The 23,129-nt window shown below is 45.1% G+C and overlaps 1 protein-coding gene across 2 annotated transcripts in view; it reads left to right on the top strand.

Annotated features, from left to right (window-relative positions):
• CHRNA4 (cholinergic receptor nicotinic alpha 4 subunit) overlaps positions 1-23,129 on the top strand; it is a 112,975-nt gene that overhangs the window by 55,800 nt on the left and 34,046 nt on the right. Inside the window, exons 1-4 of one of the 2 annotated variants that reach the window (XM_082271459.1) lie at positions 773-905; positions 9,033-9,163; positions 12,719-12,763; positions 14,741-14,850. In XM_082271459.1, the coding sequence (XP_082127585.1) occupies positions 12,734-12,763; positions 14,741-14,850 (140 nt within the window). In that variant the 5' untranslated portion in view covers positions 773-905; positions 9,033-9,163; positions 12,719-12,733. Of the gene's footprint in view, positions 1-753; positions 906-9,032; positions 9,164-12,718; positions 12,764-14,740; positions 14,851-23,129 lie in introns of those variants that run through there. The other variant, XM_082271458.1, reaches the window with a different exon arrangement.

Genomic DNA, 23,129 nt, shown 5'->3' with positions numbered 1-23,129 from the left:
AAAGGATATCAATTTACTTTGTGAACACCAAATGTCTTTGCATACCCAGGTATCACCTTGTAAAAGTATCAGTGACATCATCACTGTGCTGTACATAGCCTGTGCAGGGAGCAGAGCTGTAAGAGGGGCCTGTCAGGCCCCACCCACTACAGGCTGCCTGAAGAAAACTAAAGGGGGGGCGGAGACAAGACCATTCACCCTGCACAAGGAGAGAGAACAAGTCTTTATTTCACAGAGGCCAAGTCTCACTCTGGATTACTGCACAGATCTGGAAGAAATACACAAAACACATTGAGATTTAAAGCGGTAGTATACTCCAAAGGAAGAAAAAAACCCTTCAAGACAAAGGCATAATGAGCTAGTATGCATCATAGGATGCGGGTTTCCTCCACATCCAATTCGCAGGACAGGAGAGTGTGATCAGCACTCAATGGAGCCGGTTCACACAGATCAGGGGGGCCGTGATCCGCACTGGAAAAGGGTCCTGTGCATCTTCTGGTCTGTTTCAGGTCTGAATTCAGGCAAAAATTTGGACCTGATTCGCACCTGGAACTGAGAACAGGGACGCAGCGGACCCCTGCTGTGAGTCCCAGCTAATAATCGTACAATTGGCTGGACAGAATTTCAAATCCTGATAACAGTTCATACTGTATGTGTATTTAGCTGTTTTCCTAGAGTCTAGCTTTAGGAATGTTATAACTGAAGATCCTTTAATGAAATTCTGTACACCCACTGCTATTTTTTTTCTTCCAGTCTCCTGTCACATTGAGACCCGGGCCCACGCTGAGGAGCGACTGCTGAAGAAGCTTTTTCTTGGGTACAACAAGTGGTCTCGTCCCGTGGCCAACATCTCCGATGCCGTTCTAGTGCGCTTTGGCCTTTCTATAGCCCAGCTCATTGATGTGGTAAGTAGCCCACCTCACCTATATAATATTCCTCAGCCAGGTGGACTAGAACAGAGAGGTGATAGCCTGACAAGGGCACCACTTTACCAACTTAATAGCATTTAATGCATTCTCAAGGTCCATTGAGAAATGTTGGCCAATTCTTCGATCTTAGGTTTCGGTGTACCACCACTGATCCCACCAACAAAGCAGAGAAGGTCTACAATGGTACAGTAAGTCAACAGAAGTGTACGGAGTGGACTGCAACTGGTTCTTTGTGGTTTTCTTCACTCCTTATATAAATGGTTCATAAGATAGGACAACAAATAGTAGCTCAGCTATGAGGAATGATGGGAGTCTACTCAACGGAATATATTCTCCCTTTTAGGAGAGGCATTTAAAGTCTAGATCAGGGTTTCTCAACCAGGGTTCCATGGAACTGTAGGGTTTCTTCAGAGGTTCCTAGGGGTTCCTTGAGCAATTTCTGCTTCTCAGGTATGTTCCCACTGACACCATTGATCTTTTTTCGCTATCTCTAAGGGGGTAATTATTCTCAATAACCACAAATGTAAGGAGCATTCTTCCCACTGACCATCACACTAATGTATCATGAGTTGTAGATATAGTCATTTTTAGCATGGGTTCCTTGAGACTGGAAAGTTATATTAAAGGTTCCTCTGTGTTGAAAAGGTTGAGATAGGCTGGTCTAGATGAGAGTGGGGATGGATAAAATGCTCTGTTGAGTTTTAACTGCTATCCATTGGAGATATTTCTCCTCATTCCTGTCCTGACAAACAAACAGGAAATGAGGGAAAATCTGCAATGGGGACATAAACATAAATAAGTATCAGACAGGGGTTCTTTCTAAACTCTACTAAAGAAAAGCACTTTTAATCTGTGATATCCAAGAGTAGTTGGTTACATTTAACCGGACTTGTTCTGTAGCATTGAAGACGTTTTGAGCTTGCCCAAGCTACTTGGTCCTGTTACCAAGGTCTGAGTATCAGTGGAGGGAAGAATAAAAACAGTCATTGGGGGGGAAAGCACTTACCTTGCACTGTAGAGAGCGTCCTGCCTCCTCCTCCTGCTGGGACTGTGGGGCAGCAGACCACTCAGCTGGAGGATTTCTGCAAAGAGTTGAACTTGGGTGCTGGAACATGTGGTCTAGTGCCCACTTCCAGGACATAGCCAGGATCCACAGAACGCCGGGATTGTGCTAAAATCCTGAGACAGTCCCGTGGAATCCGGGACGGTTGGGAGGCATGTCTAATCCCTTGAGCAACATCAATTATGTAATTATTATAGTGCAGCTTACCAGTCATTGGAACTTGATAGCTGATTTTGTTTTCTTTTTTTTGCATTTTCTGCAAGTACTAAAAAATACATGTTATTCTTGCCAGAAATCCAGTGTCCTTGCCACTTCCTGAGGCATTTGTAATCCAAATCAGAAAAGCAGCCCAGGGTGACAACACTACTACTCCATACATACAGTACTATGAGTGAGCATTTCACCATAGGACAGGAAGTGTGTTACTGGCAGGATCACCAGGGGAACATCATAAAAAAGAAAACCAATGCAACCACTACTGTGGACTGATAACCTATCAAATGGGATTTTAAAAATCTAGATAGCGATGCAAGCGTTGATTTACCACCGTCTGTTGATGAGAACAGTTGGGCTCCACACACAGGCAGATGATCAGCACCAGAAACGCTCATCTTACGCTATATTCTGACAAGGCTTGCTGGCCTCCTTTCATTTATTTTGCTGACTCCATCAATGATGATAATACGATGATCGCCCGTGATAATTCTAGTCTCACTAGAGAGTCCCCGACCACCGTCTGATGCATAAATACATGTTAGGGCTCCTCCGTGGCTTCTTACTCTCCCTTGGGCTACAATTAGAAGGTATTTATATTAATTAAAGTGCTTGTTTTCCCTAATTAGTTAGCTTACCCAGAATTTCTACAATCCAAGGAGCTCTCTGAGAGATGAGATCACAGTAGCTGAAGTCGATGAAGCACAAAGTCAAGTTTGGCTGGCTGATGCTAACCCTATACAATGAATGCATGTGTTTTTTATTATAACATGGGCGGGAGGAGTTCTGAAGTCCTCAGATATTAGTGGGAAAAATGTAACCAATTAGAGTGTTTTGCAGGAGAGAACAGTAAGTCAACATGATTTCTGGCAGAATCAGCAGGGTTTTTTGTTTTTTTTTTACAATTATTGAATAGATGTGTAGCCAGGTGCTTGGCTAAGAATGGAGAGTGAGAAAGACACTGGCTGCAGCTGCTACCCTGCGGTGCTGAACAGGTTATTACATACCTCCCAAATTTTGAACTTCAGAATAAGGGACACTGAAGGGAGGAAGTGACCAGCAGCATGCTACGTGCACCACGGCAAAAGTAGGTGTTGCCACTGAGTGATGCACCACAAACAAGAGTCTCAAGGACACATACAAACCCAGCACAATTATTAAAAAAAAAAAAGACTGAAAAACTTCCATTACAAATGGTTTTGCATTAACTGTGAAAGTGTGTGTTACACAAAGTGTGGAATAATTCAGGAGTGCATTACACACAGAGTGCAGGGTTCAGGAATGCGCTACATACAGAGAACAGGGCTCAGGAATGCGTTATGTACAGAGATCAGGGTTCAGGATTGCATTATGTAGAGAGAACAGGGTTCAGGAATGCGTTATGTACAGAGTGCAGAGTTGAGGAGTCCGATATGCACAGGGTTCTGGAGTGCCTTATGCACAGGGTGCAGAGTTCAGGAGAATGGTAGGTTAAGAGTGCAGGGTTCATGAAAATTTGTAAGAAAATTGTATAATGTATGGCCAGCCTAAGTGCACACTCATCCTGGCTCTAAGCGCAGAGCAGGGAGGCTGCTGTATGAGCCGCGGGAGAGATGTTACTTTCACTTTTAACTGCAGAACCCGAGATGTGAGTGCAGGGCTACCACAATGCTGAACCCTGCACCCCCCCCGGGGGTACAGTATGTGAATGGGGAATATTGATTATAAACCTTGCCATCTTTTTACCAGCTAGCAATGTATAATTGCAGGCCATTTCCCAATACACTGGTTGCTTGTCAAAGGGGCGGGTCTGGGTAGCAGTCCCTCCCATCCCCAACATCACAGCTTGAATTAGACAGCGTCACTCTCCCATTGCAGATGCACAGAGCACACCCAGCCGATGTTCTGCTCGACGTTCACACTTGCACTGGAAGTTACTATATAATCAACAGATGGAGAAATGCGGGATAAAGCCCTTGCACAGCAGAACTGTGGGACAGAGATATAAATGCGGGAAAGTCCCGCCCAATCCAGAACTGTTGGGAGGTTTGTTAATAGCTATATCAGCCACAGGAGGCAGCAGCTGAGCAGGAAGAGTTCAATAGACAGTAAAGCACTGTGGGAATTGTAGTCCAGAGGTGACTGTGTCTGTTGCAATCAAGAGCTTTTGAACTGCATGTCTCAGAGGGAGATTGGCAGGAGGAAGAGAAAGACGCATTTTCTCAGGCTGTACAGGACACAGCTTCCTCTTGCCGTGATGGAGATCAGAGAGTTCACAACACTGTCTAGTGTGGACTATCACTGCGGCATATTGGCAGACTGAGCAGGATCCAGAGTGCTAAATCCAGGTGTGCTGGCAGCCAAAGTCATAGCAGAATGTGGGCTAACCGCTGTGTGTGACTGGATGGTAAACTGCAATATCGCTGGGACTGGTGAGCTGCTGCTCTGGGGATTTATTATCTGCTGTTAGAGAAAGAGACTGAGCCTTTTAAGAACTGTCTATACAGACATCTTGTAGCCTTATTGCTGTCTGAAGGCTTCACTGGGACTATTCTCATGTGCACCAACGGTACAACTAGGCCCCAACGCTAGATGGCTGAAGAGTTAGGACTAAAGACTGCCCCTTTATAGCTGCTACACAGAGATCTTTACCAATTGCTTATGCTAATAGGTACCTTTCAGGGGACATTGTACCATACCCTATCCATTCTCCAAGAGTATGCTTTAGACTAGTTATAGTATTATTATCATTGTAGTTAATGCTTATATGCACTGTTTATTGCTGACTTTGCTGATTTATGCATTAATCCCAGTCTAGTGGTACAAACTAAATTCTAAGCTACCTTAGCATAATGATTCTACTGTCTAGAAGACTGTTCATCTATGCTCAAACCACCATTCATTCTAAACCGTATGGATACATTGAGTTAATTTAAGTTAAAGATGTCTACGCTTAAAGTGCATGTAGTAACTTTTACTCAACCAGGTGTGCCAAAGACGCTGAGGGTGTTCTTGGAGTAAAAGCGTGGAAAAAAGAAACCTAAATTACCAAGCAGCTCCTGCAGGGATTGCGCTACAGATATAATAAAGAATTTTCTATGGTATTGTAGTGCTCACCCCCGAAGGGGCCGCTGAGAATTGACAGATTCCCCCACCTACAGAGTACAGAAGCTGTCGGTCACAAGCACACTTCCATTCGACACGACTACACCGACAACACAAGCTCAGTCTTGGGGAAGTCTTTTTAGAATTTATTGCTGACTAACTTGAAACAGGAGAGAGGCGTTCGGGATAATCCAAAACAACCAATAGGAGGACAAACTTCTAGCTCAAATCATTATAGTTACAGAAACTCATGAAAGCCCCACAGTAGGTCTCACTCACAATGTCCCAGGAGCTGACTGCCACCCAGCTTCCACAGGTAGATCCTCAGTGAGGGAACTAACCGAGACCGAGAAAGGCCGGGAGAGGTAGAGATAGAAAAGTAGAGAAATAGAGAGGGATGGGGAGATAGACAGAGAGATATAAAGAGGGAGGGAGAGACATATGGAGAGATATAGAGAGAAAAGAAGAGACAGATGGAGAAATATAGGAGGGATGAAGATAATAGAAATATAGACAGAGATATATTGAGCAAGATGGAGAGATATAGAGTGAGAAATAAAGACAGAGAGCTATAGAAAGGGATGGAGAGAGATTGATGAATTGAGGGATGGAGAGATATAGACTGAGGTGGAATAAAGAAGTTTAGATGGAGAAGGATAGAGAGATATAGACAGAGATAGGAAGGAGAGATATAGACTGAGTGATATAGAGAGGGATGATGAGCTGAGGTTGAAGAGAGGGATGGGGAGATATAGATGGAAAGAGCGATAGAAAGATGAGGATGGAGAGAGGAATGGAGAGATATAGCTGTAGAAATAAAGAGAGGGAGGGAGGGAGATAGATGGAGAGAGGGATGCAGAGATATAGACCAAGGTGGAATGGAGTATAGATGGAGAAGGATGGAGAGATATTGACAGAGATGAAATGGGGATATATAGACTGAGAGATATAGAGAGGGATGGAGAGATAAAGACGAAGACCTATGGAGAGGGGTGGAAAAATATAGATTGAGTAAGGGATGGGGAGATAAAGACAGAGAAGGATGAAGAGATATAGAGAAGGTTGGAGAGACATAGACAGAGATGGGATGGAGAGATATAGACTGAGAGATATAGAGAGGGATGGAGGGACGTGTTGGAGTAGAGGGATGGAGAGATATAGATGGAAAGAGGGATTGAGAGATATAGATGGAAAGAGGGATGGAGATATTTAGATGGACAGTGGGATGGAGAGATATAGATGTAGAAATAAAGACAAAGACCTATAGAGAGGGATGGAGAGAGATAGATGGAGAGGGGGATGTGGAGATATAGACCAAGGTGGAATGGAGAAGTATAGATGGAGAAGGATGGAGAGATACAGACTGGGTGATATAGAGAGGGATGGAGAGATAGGTTGTAGAGAAAAATGGGGAGATATAGATGGAAAGAGGAATTGAGAGATCTAGATGGAAAGAAGAGGAATTGAAAGATCTAGATGGAGAGAGGGATGGAGAGATACAAAGAGGGATGGAGAGATATAGAGAGGGATGGGGAGATATAGACTGAGAGATATAGAGAGGGATGGAGAAATAGGTTGGAAAGAGGGATAGAGACATATAGATGGGGAGAGGGATGAAGAGATATAGATGGAGAAATAAAGACAGAGACCTATAGAGAGGGATTGGGAGAGATTGATGGAGAGAGGGATGTGGAGATATAGACCAAGGTGGAGTGGAGAAGTATAGATGGAGAAGGGTGGAGAGATATAGACGGAGATGGGATGGAGAGATATTGCCTGAGAGATATAGAGAGGGATGGAGAGATCTAGATGTAGAAATAAAGACGAAGACCTATAGAGAGGGATGTGGAGATATAGACCAAGGTAGAAAAGAGAAGTATAGATGGAGAAGGATGGAGAGATATAGACTGAGAGATTTAAGGAGGGATGGAGAGATAGGTTGTAGAGAGGGATGGGGAGTTATGGATGGAAGGAGGGATAGAGTGATATAGAGAGGGATGGAGAGATATAGAGAGGGATGGGGGAGATAGGTTGTAGAGAGGAATGGGGAGAGTTAAATGGAAGGAGGGATAGAGAAATATAGATGGGGAGAGGGATAGAGAGATATAGACTGAAAGATATAGAGAGGGATGGGGAGATATAGACTGAGAGATATAGAGAGGGATGGATAGATAGGTTGGAGAGAGGGATAGAGAGATATAGATGGACAGTGGGATGGAGACATATAGATGTAGAAATGAAGAGGAAGACATATAGAGAGGGATGGAGAGAGATAGATGAAGAGAGGGATTCGGAGATATAGACCGAGGTGGAATGGAGAAGTATAGATGGAGAAGGATGAAGAGATATAGACAGAGATGAGATGGAGAGATATAGACTAAGAGATATAGAGAGGGATGGGGAGATATAGATAGAAAGAGGGCTAGAGAGATATAGATGGAGAGAGGGATGGAGAGATATAGACTGAGAAATATAGAGAGGGATGGAGAGATAAAGATGAAGACCTATAGAGAGGCATGGAGAGATGTGTATGGAGTGAGAAATGGGGAGATATAGATGGAGAAGGACATAGATATAGAGAGGGATGTAGAGAAATAGACGGGGGTGAAGAGAAGAATGGAGAGATGTAGCCAGAGGGAAGGATGAACTTAGAGATAGAGAGATATAAACTTAGAGAAGGATGGAGAGAGGAATAGTCATATAGATTGAGAGATATCTATAGTGATAAACAAGGAGAGAGTGATGAAGAGATACAGACGGAGAGAGGGGTGGAGATATAGATGGAGAGAGGGATGAAGAGGTAAAGTAGAGCTATAGATGGAGAGATACAGATGGATATAGACGGAGATATATAGCTGGAGAGAGATTGTTGGGGAGCTCTGAGCAGACAATTGGGTATCAGTCGTGGACTATTATCTCCTGACTCTTGGAAGTGATTTTGATCCTTTTGTGGTTGACCCCTACACACGGTGTAGACAATGCATTGAGTGAGTGGTCACATTTTATCTGCTGTGTATGGGCACACAAATACAGTAACTGCACCTTTTACACCGCGCTGTCATAGCAACCAGAACTCCTTGCCCTCCCCCTTTTTTGTGTGTAAACCATAATGGTGGTGTTTAGTGGTGGCAAATCATCTTGATTATTTACAGCGCTGGAGATGAGTTGCTAATGGCGTTCTCGCCGTCACTCTCACTCTCTCTCTCTCCATTATACGGCTCTTCCGGATAATCAATTATTTTTGGGCGGCCTTGGCACATAGAGAATGGGCTCAGCATTATCGTACGCTGTGCGTTATCCTGGCAAGGCAGCTGCTGTGTTCTCCAAGTGTTTATGTAGCAGGTGGTGCCTTGGCAGGGAGGGGAGGATGGCACCAGGCCGGGGTGGGCAAAAGATGTATAGCGAGACTTGCTGGCAGAGATGAGTCGGAGGGTGGAGGAGGGGGCCTCGCTCAATGAATCTTGCTGATGACGGTTCAGAATCTCCACAGTCTTCAAAAATATGTTTCTGTTTGCTCTGAGCTGCCTGCGGCTGACCAGCCACGACCACATGTCCCACCTTGGTCGGATTTACTGTAAGTGCACCTGTCATTTTTTTTAAGGCTAAACCCCAGGCCGGATTGGATAAAACACTGTTTAATTAGTCAATGCATTCACTAGAAAAAATTAACATAGCTAGTATAAGTACCTGCATCTGCCTTGATATCAGACTCCTACTAATACTACTACCCCTGTTTTGCACAGCACTGTCTGAGCATGCATACAGGAGGAGAGAGCAGAGGGATGACCTCATCAGTACTCTGCAGTCCCTTCACTGTCCAATCACAGGCTGGGGCGGATCCTGGACCAGGCTGCATGGCTTAGATGCAGCAGAGGTAAGTGCAGTCAGAACAGACAGTAAAATAGGTGCTTATCTCAGGTGACAAAGTTCACATGTGTTGTCACCCAGTGGGTACAGAATGACCAGTTGCTGCAAAAGTCTTGAAGTGGAACTGAACTCAAAGAGTAAAGATTTGCTGTGCTTTAGCGAGCATCTAGAAATGATAATTGTGCTGACACAGTATCCTACAAATAAAATCTATCTTTTGTCTTGAATTCCTCCGGAAAAATAGCAGGGTACTGTATGTGAGGGTGGCTAGGCACTCTTGTGCCTAGACATCATAGATGTACACTCACCGGGCATTTTATTAGGTGAACCTGTTCAATTGTAAGTAATTGGTCTAGCAGACCAAATACAGCGCTTGCTGTGAAAGTTAATAAATATACTAGTAAAAAATATAAATCATCAATTAAGGTGAGTTTAAAGTGCAACAGTGTTGAATAAAATAAATCACAAGCAATGGTAGATTAAAAGTAAATTAGTGACTAAAGTTGCTCAGATATAAATATACAAATAACCTTGGTAAAAGTGATTATTCTAGGTTCAAATCATCAATTTCAAGTGAATATAAAGTGTTTCAGTGTTGGATTAAAATTATAATAGATGAATCATAAAACAATAATAAATTCAGAGTAAAACAGTGACTTTTGGTGCTCAAGTATAATTAAGCAAATGTCCTTAGTGAAAGTGATTATCAAAAGTTCATACAAAAGTACTCGTGCTCAGGCTTGATAGATATGATCTCAGCTGTTTCTTATACCAAGTGGGTAATAGGTTGGGTCACTTACCAACTGAAGTGGGTATTGTATGCCATACGGCACCAGAACCAATCAAACTTTGTAAGCCCCCTGGGCTAGATGGATCCCCATGGGCTGGCAGTGGCAATGGCCCCTCAGGCTCCCATAGTAAATGGTTCGATCCAATGTGGGGGAGAAAGAATGCTCCAAATACAGTAATCCCCCGCTACATCGCGGTTCAGTTTTTGCGGTCCCGGTAATTCGCGGTTTTTTTTGTAATGTTATTTTACTATATAAATCATTATAAATGAAAGATTTTTGTGTTTTTCATAGCTCTTGCTATGTCTCTCAGTATCTTTTATGTGTTTAAATGAGTTTCTATTGTTTTAAAAGTGTGTTAAATGACCTTAAAATGCTTTTACACGTACAGTGACAGTAAAAAAACATGCCTACAATGCATTTTAATAGGGTTTTTCTATTTCACGGAATTTCACTTTTTCGCGGCTGGGTCCGGAACGTAACCCCTGCAATGGAGGGGGGTTTACTGTAGTGTAGTATTAAAGTTTCAGGCAGTTTATTTACCCAATTTGTGGGTTTAAAGCATTTAAAAGCATGCAGACAGTAACATTGGTGGTCAGCGGTGCGGGCTGCACATCCTCCTCACTGAGCTAGCTTCCGGCTTGCGCTCCACCAACGTAACGTATCGACGCTATGCGTTCCAAGCTGACACGTTTCGTCACTTCCGGTGACGTCTTCAGAGCTTAGTAACACAAATTGCTAATCAGCCAATCACATGGCAGCAACTCAATGCATTTAGGCATCTAGACATGGCGAAAATGACTTGCTGAAGTTCAAACCAAACATCAGAATGGGGAACAAAGGGGATTAAAGTGACTTTGAACGCGGCATAGTTGTTTTGTTGAGTATTTCAAAAACTGCTGATCTACTGGGATTTTCACGCACAACCATCTCTGGGGTTTACAGAGAATGGTCCGAAAACGAGAAAACATCCAGTGAGCAGCAGTTGTGTGGAGGAAAATGCCTTGTTGATGTCAGAGGAGAATGGGCAGACTTGTTCAAGATGATAGAAAGGGAACGGTAACTCAAATAACCACTCGTTACAACCAAGGTATGCAGAATACCATCTCTGAATGCACAACTCATTCTCCTCTCCACTCCTGTCAGCTAAGAACAGGAAACTGAGGCTAAAATTCGCAAAGGGTCACCAAAATTGGACAAAAGAAGATTGGAAAAATGTTGCCTGGTCGGGTGAGTCTCAATTTCAGCTGCGACATTCAGATGGTAGGGTCAGAATTTGGTGTAAACAACATGAAAGCATGGATCCATCCTGCCTTGTATCACTGGTTCAGGCTTGTGGTGTTATGGCGTGGGGGATCATTTCTTGGCACATTCTGAGCCCCTTAGTACCAATTGAGCATCATTTAAACACCACGGCCTAACCGAGTATTGTTGCTGACCGACCATGTCTAACCCTTTATGACTACAGTGTCCCCATCTTCTGATGGCTCCTTCCAGCAGGACAATGCTCTATGTCACAAAGCTTAAATTATCTCACCACTGGTTTCTTCACCATGACAATGAGGTCACTGTACTCCAATGGCCTCCACACTCACCACATCTCATCCAATAGAGCACCTTTGGGATTTGGTGAAACGGGAAATTTGCATCATGGATGCACAGCTGACAAATCTTCAGCAATTGCGTGATGCTTTCATGTCAATATGGACCAAAATCTCTGAGGAATGTTTCCAACACCTTGTTGAATCTATACCACAAAGAATGAAGTTAGTTTTGAAGGCTAAATGGGGTCCAACTGAGTACTAGCAAGGTGTAACTCATAAAGTGGCCGGTAAGTGTATATCTACAGTGTGAGATCTAAGGCACTGCTATCTCTGATTGAGGAGATCTGGTCTATGTAATTACTGTGTTGCTCACTGTTTTCCTTGCTTGAGGCTCTGACCTGAGGAAGCAAAGCCCTGCCTCTACGAAGATGGCCACCTGCAGACCATTACTGATGACTAGTCATTTGTCTTCTGCCTTTTTTGGGCACAAATTCCAGAATTCAGTTCCTTTTCAATGCTCTGTATACACAAGTGGCTGATGCAGAATTTATACCAGAGGAAGGGCCCGCCAGGGGAAGCACTTTAGATTAGTGGTGGGCATGGACTGAGTGTTCTATGCTGCATTTGGGTTGCAGCAACACCAATATATGCCCTAAGTATGCAAACCTGTCAACCAACCAATCTGCAACAGTACACGCTTTATCTCCTAAATTCTTTATTTAAAGGTGTGCGAGAAAAGACAATAAATACAGGGCTCACCAACAGAACAATACAACAGCCACCATAAATCAAGGAGCAATAGTACAGGGTACATTAGGTGTCCAAGTCACAAACATAGTCATTATATAAGTCATTATTGTATTGTATCCAATAACTAACTCGTGAGCAAATCTAACTGTATTAAATAAAACATGACTGTCATCCCATATCTACATCTAACGGAGAGAACTAAAGCCAAAAACAACGATGGTGGAATTAAAAACAGGAGGGAGGAGCGAGCCCCACCAGGATCTATCTATTGGCCTGGCAAGGACCCACCGAATTCCACCCCCCATACTAAATGCAAGTATACGCTTTATAGCCCAGCTATTCTGGGGCGCTTTCCCAAGAGTCAAAAACTCAAAAAGAACCAAGCTCCCTGTTGAACAAATTCTACTAATCATGATACAAATCAATAGCAAAAGTATTCTAAATGATTCCTTTATTGACCTTTTTCTTCGCTTTTTATAGGATGAGAAAAATCAGATGATGACCACAAATGTCTGGGTGAAACAGGTGAGTCACATGATCATTCGAAATAACATGTAACTGCAGAGAATTACTCACCTGCTTCCACGGAGTTAAAACCAACCAGGTGTTGATCCATCACTGCTGTTACTGGTGGGAGAGATTACCCTGTAAGGGAGCAATACCATAGGAGCAGGTTAGCCATCTCAGGATCACTAGTGACATGGCTCATAGGACTTGTGTATTCGGGTATTTGTTTCCATTGGAACTACTGTTCTCAAAACACCAAAGTCCATAGGAATTTCGAAGCAGCTCAAAGCAGCTTGAGGGAGGTCAGAAGGAAGTCCAAATACAAGTTGAATGCACCTGAAAGCATTTTGTATTCGCCAATTTTAGCAAGCCCTAAATGTTCTTTACCATATACGACTGCACCGGAAACAATTGTATCTGCCAGAAATGTTGTTCATAGAGAGACAGTCTGAAGTCAAACAGCTTCTTCTTCTTTGCTTTCCCTTTAGGTAAACATATAGTTTCTGGGGTTCATGGACAAACCCTGTATTAGATGTTTATTTGTCAAACAAAGATTGTATATAAATAGTAAAAACAAAAATATATAAAACATCAGTTTAAAAAGATATATATATATACAGCATATTATAAAATGTCAAATAAAACTGACCCGAAATTTATCATGATTTTCATGTGAAGTAGATGTAAACCCCAAGGGCTCATTCACACTAGTTTGTTATTCCTTAGAAGAGCGTTCCCCCCCCCCCCCCCCCCGAGCCTAACCAGATAGCAACATGGCTCATAGGGCTTGTGTACTCTGATTTATTTGCATAAGAACTACTGTTCTCCAAATATAAATCAATAGAAATGCCAGGGCAACTCAAAGCAGTCTAAAGTGTTCCTAAACCCAGGAGCCTGCAGTCACTATATCTGGTCTCCCACAGTACACAGAACATGGAAATGCAATTATTTTAGTAAATATAAACTGCTAAATACCTTTTCTCATCAGCAGTATATAGCAGTCGTGTGACTTCTATCAGTGTCTGATTAAAACTTTTAGGAGGAGTTTTCATTTTTTTCTGATTGTCCTATGAGGCTGCAGGACCCCTGACCCTCTATCTGGACAGTGCTGATTTGCCCTGTACTGATCACATGCAACCTCCCAAGAAAAAAAAAAAATTCTTTAGCAATAAACACCCAACTGAGCATGTGCAGAGCGCCCCCAAGGCTCTGTACTATAAGCAGATGGATTGGGGACAGTAAAGGAAGAGGAGGACCAGAGAAGACAGGATCAAACTGCCTTTTTACTCAATGCAGAGAATTAACCCCTTAGGTTCCTCAGTGAATATAACATGCATGCTTTACTACATATACAGACTGATTTTACTGTTGTGGGTTTGGTAACACTTTAAGGGCAGTCAGAAGAAACTCAAAAGGAACTCTATATCATAAACAATTGTGGTTTTTTTTTTTTTTTATTATTAAATTACCATTTTCTCCTTTTTTTAAATTATTTGTTATACCTCAGAGCAGCCTCTTTGCAGCCACTTCCTGTCTATATGCACTCCGGCAAAGGCCGTATGTTATTTCTCGGGACAGGATTTCTGATGGTGACAACAGTGGATCATGCTTGTTTAATGTGTGTTGAAACAGACACTTGTAGTCTCCATTGGAATCCCATATGACATGGTGACAACTCAGGAGCACAATTGAGAGAGTGTCCCCCTATAACAGAAATGTCTGGACAAGCCCCTTCCGGATAGGTTCACCAGGGATTATATGAATTAAATCTTGGAATTAGAACTGGGCCCCATATTGGTGTTCCTATGGTCCCTGGTCCTTCCATACTTTGTAGCATGGTGTTGTAGATATCCAAGAATGTGTCATCTTAATATTTTGGGAAATTTTTGCAGAGCTGGAGACATGTTGTAGAATGTTAATAGTCACAGGTCTTGACCAGCAATGACATAATCTTATCATCTGTCATCTATCGTCTGTCACCTGCCTGTCTTATAGGAATGGCACGATTACAAGCTGCGCTGGGACCCTCTGGAATACGAGAACGTGACCTCAATACGGATCCCGTCAGAGCTGATCTGGAGGCCGGACATTGTCCTTTACAACAAGTGAGAACACATTGCTAATGTCTGAGGGGGTCACTTACTCTGATAAGGGAACACCAAACCCTATCGTGTGTCTGGTTACTGAATATTGGTGCACGTTGTCATACTATAGGGGGGCTGGGACAAGGAGGGGACAAGGGGGGCAGCGGCTCTGGGTGAAGCACCCCATGTGATGGGAAAGAGGGTGCTGTGGGATGTGGCTTTCTGTCTTATTTGATCGCCATTGCTGTCCGAATAGGCCAGCTTTTTTCGCCCAACCAACACTGCACTTGAGCAACCACCTTCCAGCTGTTGGAAAGCAAACCATTGGCCATGCATACACAGTGAATAGTCTATGGGCAGCCAAAACACAAGAGAGCAGTTACAGGGTGGTATGTCCATTCTACTTTATGTATTCGTATTAACAGCAGGGGAGGGGGTGCAGGTTCACATCCTTGCCCTGGGCACCAGCAGTGCTGTATTTTGGCCTAGGCCAACAAGGCCCAGGCCTAGGGCGGCACTTTGCAGGGGGGCAGCAAAGAAACTGCCCCCCCTCCACCTGAGTCTCTTTTGGCCACTGGTTGCTAGATCCACCTCTCTCATTCCCCCCTCTCTCTCTCACCGCCCCTCTCTCTCACTCTCACGGCCCCTCTCTCTCTCACGGCCCCTCTCTCTCTCACTACCCTCTCTCTCTCACCCCTCCTCTCTCTCTCTCACCCCTCTTCTCTCTCTCTCTCACCCCTCTTCCCTCTCTCTCTCACCCTCCCTCTCTCTCTCACCCCTCCTCTCTCACTCCTCCTCTCTCTCTCTCACCCCTCTTCTCTCTCTCTCTCACCCTCCCTCTCTCTCTCACCCCTCCTCTCTCATCCCCCCTCTCGCTCTCTCTCTCATCCCCCTCTATCTGTCTCTCTATCTCTGTCTCTATCTATCATCCCCCCTTTCTTGCTCTCTCATCCCCCCCCTCTCTCTCAACCCCCCCTCTCTCTCTCTCATCCCCCCCTCACCCATCCCCCTCTCTCTCCCTCACCCACCCCCTCTCTCGTGAGATCTCAAGGGTTCATGCTGGGACTTGTAGTCCTTCAATTTTGGAGGGAGCCACATCCATTAAAAAAGGAGTGGGGCAAAATTACATAGGTGGGGGAGGGGGGGCGCTAAATTTTAGTCTTGCCTAGGGCAGCACAAAACCAAAATACACCACTGGGCACCAGATGACCTCATCCGATTTAAAGGATATCTCCAGCCAAACCGTTTTTATATCCAGGTTTGGATGATGAGGAAGGGGCAAAGACTCAGCCTCTGTTTCTCTCTTTCGTCTTATTGAGAAGATCGTTCCTCACTTTGGCTGGAGCTGCCTCTTCAAGTCTTTGGTTTCCATGCACTGTACTGATGGTGGCCAACAAACCTGAAACAGTTGTGTGGGACATGTGAATAACTCCTATTATGGAAGACTTTACTGAGCTTTGCAATGGTTCAGTGATGGGCTTTTTGATTGCCTTCATCCCACCCCACTATACATTGTCTGGATGTACCATGCAGAAATGCAGGAAAGTTCAGCAGGCTTTTTTTAGTGCTTATGTTCTACTGTGCATAGGTAGGGTTGGAGTTTTACAGAAAGAAGAGTGTTGGAACAGGAGGATTGGCCCAGATTAACAGCCTCTTCCAACACTGTCCTCTTTGTAAGACTCCTCCTTCGGCCACAGCTGTGAGGACAAAGCTTGGCAGAAGACAAATGGCGATATGAACGGCACAGCTGGCCAATCACAATAACGTGTTTTTTTTTGCGGCTAGACAGATTGAACATCGGGCCTACAAAGAAAGTTGTTTAAATCTCATTAAATGTCAGTGTTCCCGTTACTGCCATTTAGAGGATGTCGAGGCTGATTCACTCAACGTGTATCTTTTATGCCGCCGTCGCTCGTCCTTTAAAGACATTTAACGCCATTTATTTCATCTCCGTGACATTTCATTTAGGAAACACGTTATCTGAATGTCATTTACTGCTTGACAAATCTGGCAAATTTAGCAACAATAAAAGATAAAAAATAGACCTTGACGGGGAATCGCTGTGATATCTGATCCAAAAACGGCGCTCGGCGCTTGTTACAGTACGCCGCCTCATGGCAGCTTATCACTTTTTTTTTCCTCTACATTTGATCAGGTTATGTAAGTGATCTTATCTGTAAATGTTAATGAAAAAAAAGGAATTCTGTCTATAGCTAGAAGCATATGAGGCGTTCTGTTGCATTCATGAGTACTTTTTGGATTTCTGACTGCTGTGTATTGTGTCTACAGTGAGAATACTCTTGATTCTGGCCCCTCCCACCCCCCCACCACACCATGCTGTTCATCCATTGGAGTGATAGGCAGACTAACCATCCAATGGGAAGGTTATCAAGGGGTGTGTTCTTGAAGTCGGTGGCTGCACCGTCGAGCTACCTGGGGTAGGTTTAGATGGTGTTTCCAGGACATAGGTGGGCCAATGTGCTCCATGAACTGGTCCAGGTCAGGATGGTGCATAGGGAAGGATCTACTTCCTTAAAGAGTACTAATAGTGGGGGGGGGGGGGACTTAGCCCATGTTACGGTATAGATTAACTGCAATGGTGAGAATTCCCCCTAAAGGTAATGATACTGCAGTGCCGCCTAACCCTGTTTGGCCTAGGATATCCAGCCCCCTCATCCCTTCGCAGGGGCAGTCACTCGACTTGGAACCGGAGCACGGATGGAAGTGGGCCACCTCTCTCATGGAGCCTATTGCTAGTTCGTTGGTCATTCATAGACTCTGATTCTGGCCTGGGTCAGGTATCTGTGCGTAGCAGAGCAGCTACCTCCCCACGCCATGCTGTTCATCTATTGGCGTGATAGGCAGACTAACCATCCAATGGGAAGGTTAGGAAGGGGTGTGCTCTTAAAAGTCAGTGGTTGCACCGTAGAGCTACCTGGGGCAGGTTGAGCTGGTGTTTCCAGGACATAATTGGGCCAATGTGTTCCATGAACCTGTCCAGGGCAGGATAGTGCATAAGAAAGGATCTACTTCCTTATACAGTAGAGTACTAATGCTGGGAAGGCGGGGGGGGGGGACTTAGAATAACTGCAATGGTCATAATTCCTCCTAAAGTTGATTATACTGCAGTGCCGCCTAGCCCCGTTTGGCCTAGGATATCCAGCCTCCTCACCCCTTCGCAGGGGCAGTCACTCGCCTCGAGACCGGAGCACGGATGGAAGTGGGCCACCACTCTCATGGAGCCCATTGCTAGTTTGCTGGTCAATAATAGACAACCTGATTCTGGGTCAGGTTTTTGTGCGTAGCAGAGCAGCTACCTCGTTGCGAACTATTAAAAAACCATCCCTTGGTCAAGCTTTCGTCTTTTCAAGGCTTAGGCCAGTGATGGCAAACTTGGCACCCCAGATGTTTTGGAACTACATTTCCCATGATGCTTATGCACTCTGCTGTGAAGTTAAGCATCATGGGAAATGTAGTTCCAAAACATCTGGGGTGCCAAGGTTCGCCATCATTGGCTTAGGCCATTCCTATGGGTGAACCCATTCCAGGTTGCCCCAATAGGGAGAGCCAACATCAAAAGATAAAAAAATGAGGAGACTGGGTAGGTTTAGCAGGTCAGCCAAGTCCTGGGCCCCCACGTCACCAGGAAGCGCTATTTGGCATTGAAACCCCACTGTAGATCTATGGGAGGGTGGCTTTGGAGCATGGCATCATATGTGGTGACCACCATTATTGAGCTTCCTCTGATAACACTTATGCAGGTACCTTGATGTCCAGCATCAGTACTTCTGAGTCCAAGACTCAAAACAAGCATGCGGCAAAGTGAAGGAAGGCAGAGAAAACTTGCATTTCCAGGAAGCTTTATTTATTCCAGGTCAGTGGCTCAGAAAGTGGTAAAGCAGAAGCATCTACATAAAGTCCAGACAATTGGCATTCGCCAAATTCCCTTTAAATGCAGGATGTTCATTTGGGAGGGGTCACCTACTGGGATGAAGCTGTCTCTGAGCACCGCTTTTACCTATAGGGGGGTCATGTTGCAAGCTTAGTGGTCATGTGTACAGATTTTTACCTGGTACCTAACATTTGGGGTAATTGGTGAGCTCAGCTGTTTTTACTTGCTGGCCTCTAATATCCTGAAAGCACAGATCTCCTTTATATGAACTGGGAGTAGGAAGCAGAGCCTGCCTATGTAATAAGCACATCAGTCAACAGAACTCCTCCACCCCTCGCTTTTTAAATGCGTCATTGTCATGTTTGATGGAATACACCTCCAGGTTTGGCATACCGTCCCCATCCTTTTTAGTGTACTGTATTCGGTGTATTTTTGTACATTAGGCGAGTAGTGTGGAATCTAAACACGTTCCAGGCAAGAGACAAATACAGTCCACTCGGCGCTTGCCTTTACCTCCGCTGAACCTGGGAGATGGTTTTGCCTTCGCAGAAGATTACACTCCGAGTATTTCTTCCCCTCATTGAATAAACTGGCCTTGCTCGCAGGTGCTGGAGGAGCTGGGATTGCACAGTTTTTTTTTTTTTGCTGGAGTCATTTAAATTTCTCTGTAATTAACGCGGTGGAGGGCTGACGAGGTGGAGAATTTTTTGCCCCGGCAGCAAATATTGTGCAGGCTTCGATTTCCAAGAATGCTCGGGGAACGCCAGAATGAGCGGCTGTTGCGATAAGTGTCGGCGGGGGAATTCGCACTTATCATGAAAGACGCTTGTGATTATCAAAAGAGACCTTTCAAGAGGCGGATAAAACGGCGAGCTCTGTGTGCGACAAAGTCTCTTTATTTTTTCATTTTTTTTTCAGATGTGTGATCAACATTCTCTTATTGCTGTCTCATCTTGATTCATGACGCAGTTTTTGGCGCATTGAGAGCTTGATTGGTGGCGCAGTCAAGGACGCAGCAGGAGTTTGATTTGTGATGCAGTTAAAGTGGTTGTAAAGAAGAAAGCATATCCCTCTATAGTGTGTACTTGTCTCAATCCAGAGCATTAAAGCCCCGTACACACGTACCGATTGTCGGCCGTAAAATATTCGGCCGCCGAACGATCGGCCGATTGTCGGCTTGTTAGTATGATGCTTCCGACAACCGACAGCGCATTTTCGGCCGAACAGAATCGGGTGTGCAGGCATTAAAATTTTTGTTGGCCGACACCAGAACGGCCGATTGTTCGCCAGTCAGTACAGAATTCGGCCGACAGACAGCAGATTTGCAAGACTGGGCATGCTCAGAAAAGAAAAAAGACAAGGAAAGTTAACCATCACATGACATCACTTCTGCAGTCGGCTGTTGTTGGCCGACAAAATTCGTGTGCAGTCTTTTGCAGTTTTCAACAGACACGACAGCCCTGGACAAAAGACGGCCGATCGTTCGGCCGACGATCAGTACGTGTGTACGGGGCTTAAGTGTAATTTCTGTCTGCTGTTTCCTTCCTCTGCTATCAGCATGAATCACTTCTGACAAGTTTTCCTGACACCAAGAGAAACATGGTGACAGGGGAGGGACCTTCAGCTGATTGACAGCCTCAGCTCTGTTCCTGCGTGCTGTGAGGAGGGCATAGGTGTGCGCAGCCTATTGCATTAGGGTGTGCACCCCAAAGCTCAAACACACATACCTTTCTCTGCTGCCAAGCCGCTTCATGTTTATTCACAAACTGAAGCATAATAAACACCGTTTACTATGCTTCAGTTATGAGTTAACACAATGAGTGAGTGGGATCACAGAAAAGGAAGGCCCCCACTCTCCATCTCCATCCTGCAGCAGCTGGGGGGGGGGGGAGGAGGGAAGCCAGACACACTGCAGGGCGAGAGGGCCAATGCGGGGGAAGCAGTAGGGGAAATCATCACTGCACCTAGTGATTAGGGTGTGCCTAGGCACACATGGCACACCCCCTGCGCACGCCTGTGGAGGAGGAGGTGTGTCCCTTCCCTCCAATCAGCTCTCAGAGCTCTCCTCGCTGAGCTCTGCAGTGTGTAGTTTTTTTTTGACAGCTTCTGGACTTTGAACAGATGTACTGTAGATAAGAGAAGACCACAGATAAACAGGTACAACTTATGTAGGAGGCAGAAGCATAACTAGAACCTTTAGGGCCCTAATGTAGGGAACCATAAAGGGCCCCCCTGGCCCCCCACTGTGGCCCTTCCCATTGATCCCGGGCCCTTTACTCAGATCGTGGTACCCTTTATTATGATCCTGCAGAGGACCATCTTCCTGCCTGCCGTCATGGGGTCCCCCTCACGGTGGTGAAACACCAGAGCCCTGGTAGTTCCACCACTGGTGTCAGTAGTTTTTTATTTTTGTTGTGTTATTTTATTTTGATTTTTTTACCATTTTATTTATTTTTTTTTAATTTTGATTATTTTTTACATAGTTGTTAGATCCCCCATTTGGGAGCTTTGGTGAAATATCAGGGGTCTAAATAAACCTTTGATGTCTCACTTTTGAGACAGAGAAAGGGACTGAGGGCAGATTCATCAGCTGCACAGAATGAATGAACAGGAATAGCTCTGCACAGGGCTTCCCGTTCATTCATAAACCAAAGCATAGTAAACACAGTTTACTATGCCCAGGCTATGAATGAATTAAAAAAAAAAAAAAAAGGAAAATGCTACTGATCATTTACTCTAAGACAAGGAAGGGGCCATAAATTCTACATTTACCGGCTCCTTCCCTTCTATCTTGACAGATTCCCCACAGCAGCCGGCGGGAGGCGGGAGGTGGATAAGCGGCCATGCTGCAGGGGGGCCAGGGAAGGACACAGGGGCCCGGGGCAGCAGGACAGCGATAAGGAGGCGGCGGGAGTTGCATGTGGAGGAACCAATGGCCTCCATTTACCTCCTGCAGCCACTGAATATCTGCGGAAGGGGGAGGAGAAGCTGGCATTCAGCGGGCTACATCGAGGGATTGGTTCCTCTATATGCTGCCCCCCAGCCCCTACTGCCGCCCTCCTATCAAGGCATACAGGGGGCCGCACAAGCCCCCTGGAGCGTGGGGCTGGGTAGCAATGGCGACCCCTGTACGTAAGCCCCCTTTCATCTCTGTGTATTACCTGAGGTCAGTCCCTTCACTGGCTATATGTAAAGGTTTACAACAACTTTAAGGGCGCAATGGAAGCTGGATTTGTGGCGTAGTTATGGGGCGCATTAGGAGCTGGGAGTTCAGTTCATGATATCGCTATTGGCGCAGTGGGAGCTCGGTTCATGGTACAGTTATTGGCGTAGTGGGAGCTCAGTTCATGGTGCCATTATTGGCGCAGTGGGAGCTCAGTTCATGGTACAGTTATTGGGGCAATAGGAGCTCAGTTCATGTTACCGTTATTGGCACAGTGGGAGCTCAGTTCATGTTACCGTTATTGGCGCAGTGGGAGCTCAGTTCATGGTACAGTTATTGGCGCAGTGGGAGCTCAGTTCATGGTACCATTATTGGCGCAGTGGGAGCTCAGTTCATGGTGCCATTATTGGCGCAGTGGGAGCTCAGTTCATGGTACCGTTATTGGCGCAGTGGGAGCTCAGTTCATGGTGCCATTATTGGCGCAGTGGGAGCTCAGTTCATGGTACCGTTATTGGCGCAGTGGGAGCTCAGTTCATGGTACCGTTATTGGCGCAGTCAGTGCTCAGTTCATGGTACCGTTATTGGCACAGTGGGAGCTCAGTTCATGGTACAGTTATTGGTACAGTGGGAGCTCAGTTCATGTTACTGGTATTGGCACAGTGGGAGCTCAGTTCATGGTACTGTCTTTGGCGCAGTGGGTTCATGATGCAGATATGGGGGAGGGAAACATTTGTTGGGATGAATAATGACACTTTGTCCATTCAGAGCTCAGCGATGGGTCTGTTCCTCGTTCTTCCCTGTGTGAGCTCCTCATCGGATGGTGTCTGAGCTTTCACAAGCCTAATGACTTCCTGCTTCTCCAACTCCAAGCACTGCACCCTGGGAGGAGGTCACATGACCCCCCCAATACTGAATATTTCACCATCTCTTGGAATGTCCGCAGTCTCTGACCATCTCCTGTGGGATGTCTGCAAAGCAGAACTTTTCCATCCCCGTCCTTTGATGTTTTTGGTTGCTCTGGTTGAATCGTCCTGTTTACCTCTTGTATATTTAAATGAACACTCTGGAAATTAAAATTTTCGGAATTCTGCAGCAGCAAAAAAAAAAAGAACTGCAAACTCTATATAAAAAAAACCCCAAAAGAGCGAGGTGTGACGGGTCCATGATGAAAGTCCGTGTTTGTTCCCCGCAGCGCGGCGCACACTCCGCACAGCCCCTCCCTTTCTTTCTTTTTTAAGTCGTTTT

The sequence above is a fragment of the Pelophylax lessonae genome (genome assembly GCF_965119305.1).
Source record: "Pelophylax lessonae genome assembly, chromosome: 11".
In the NCBI taxonomy this organism is placed as follows: domain Eukaryota; kingdom Metazoa; phylum Chordata; class Amphibia; order Anura; family Ranidae; genus Pelophylax; species Pelophylax lessonae.
The sequence above is the reverse complement of the archived record's forward strand: the minus strand, read 5'-3'. Positions and strand labels throughout refer to the sequence as shown.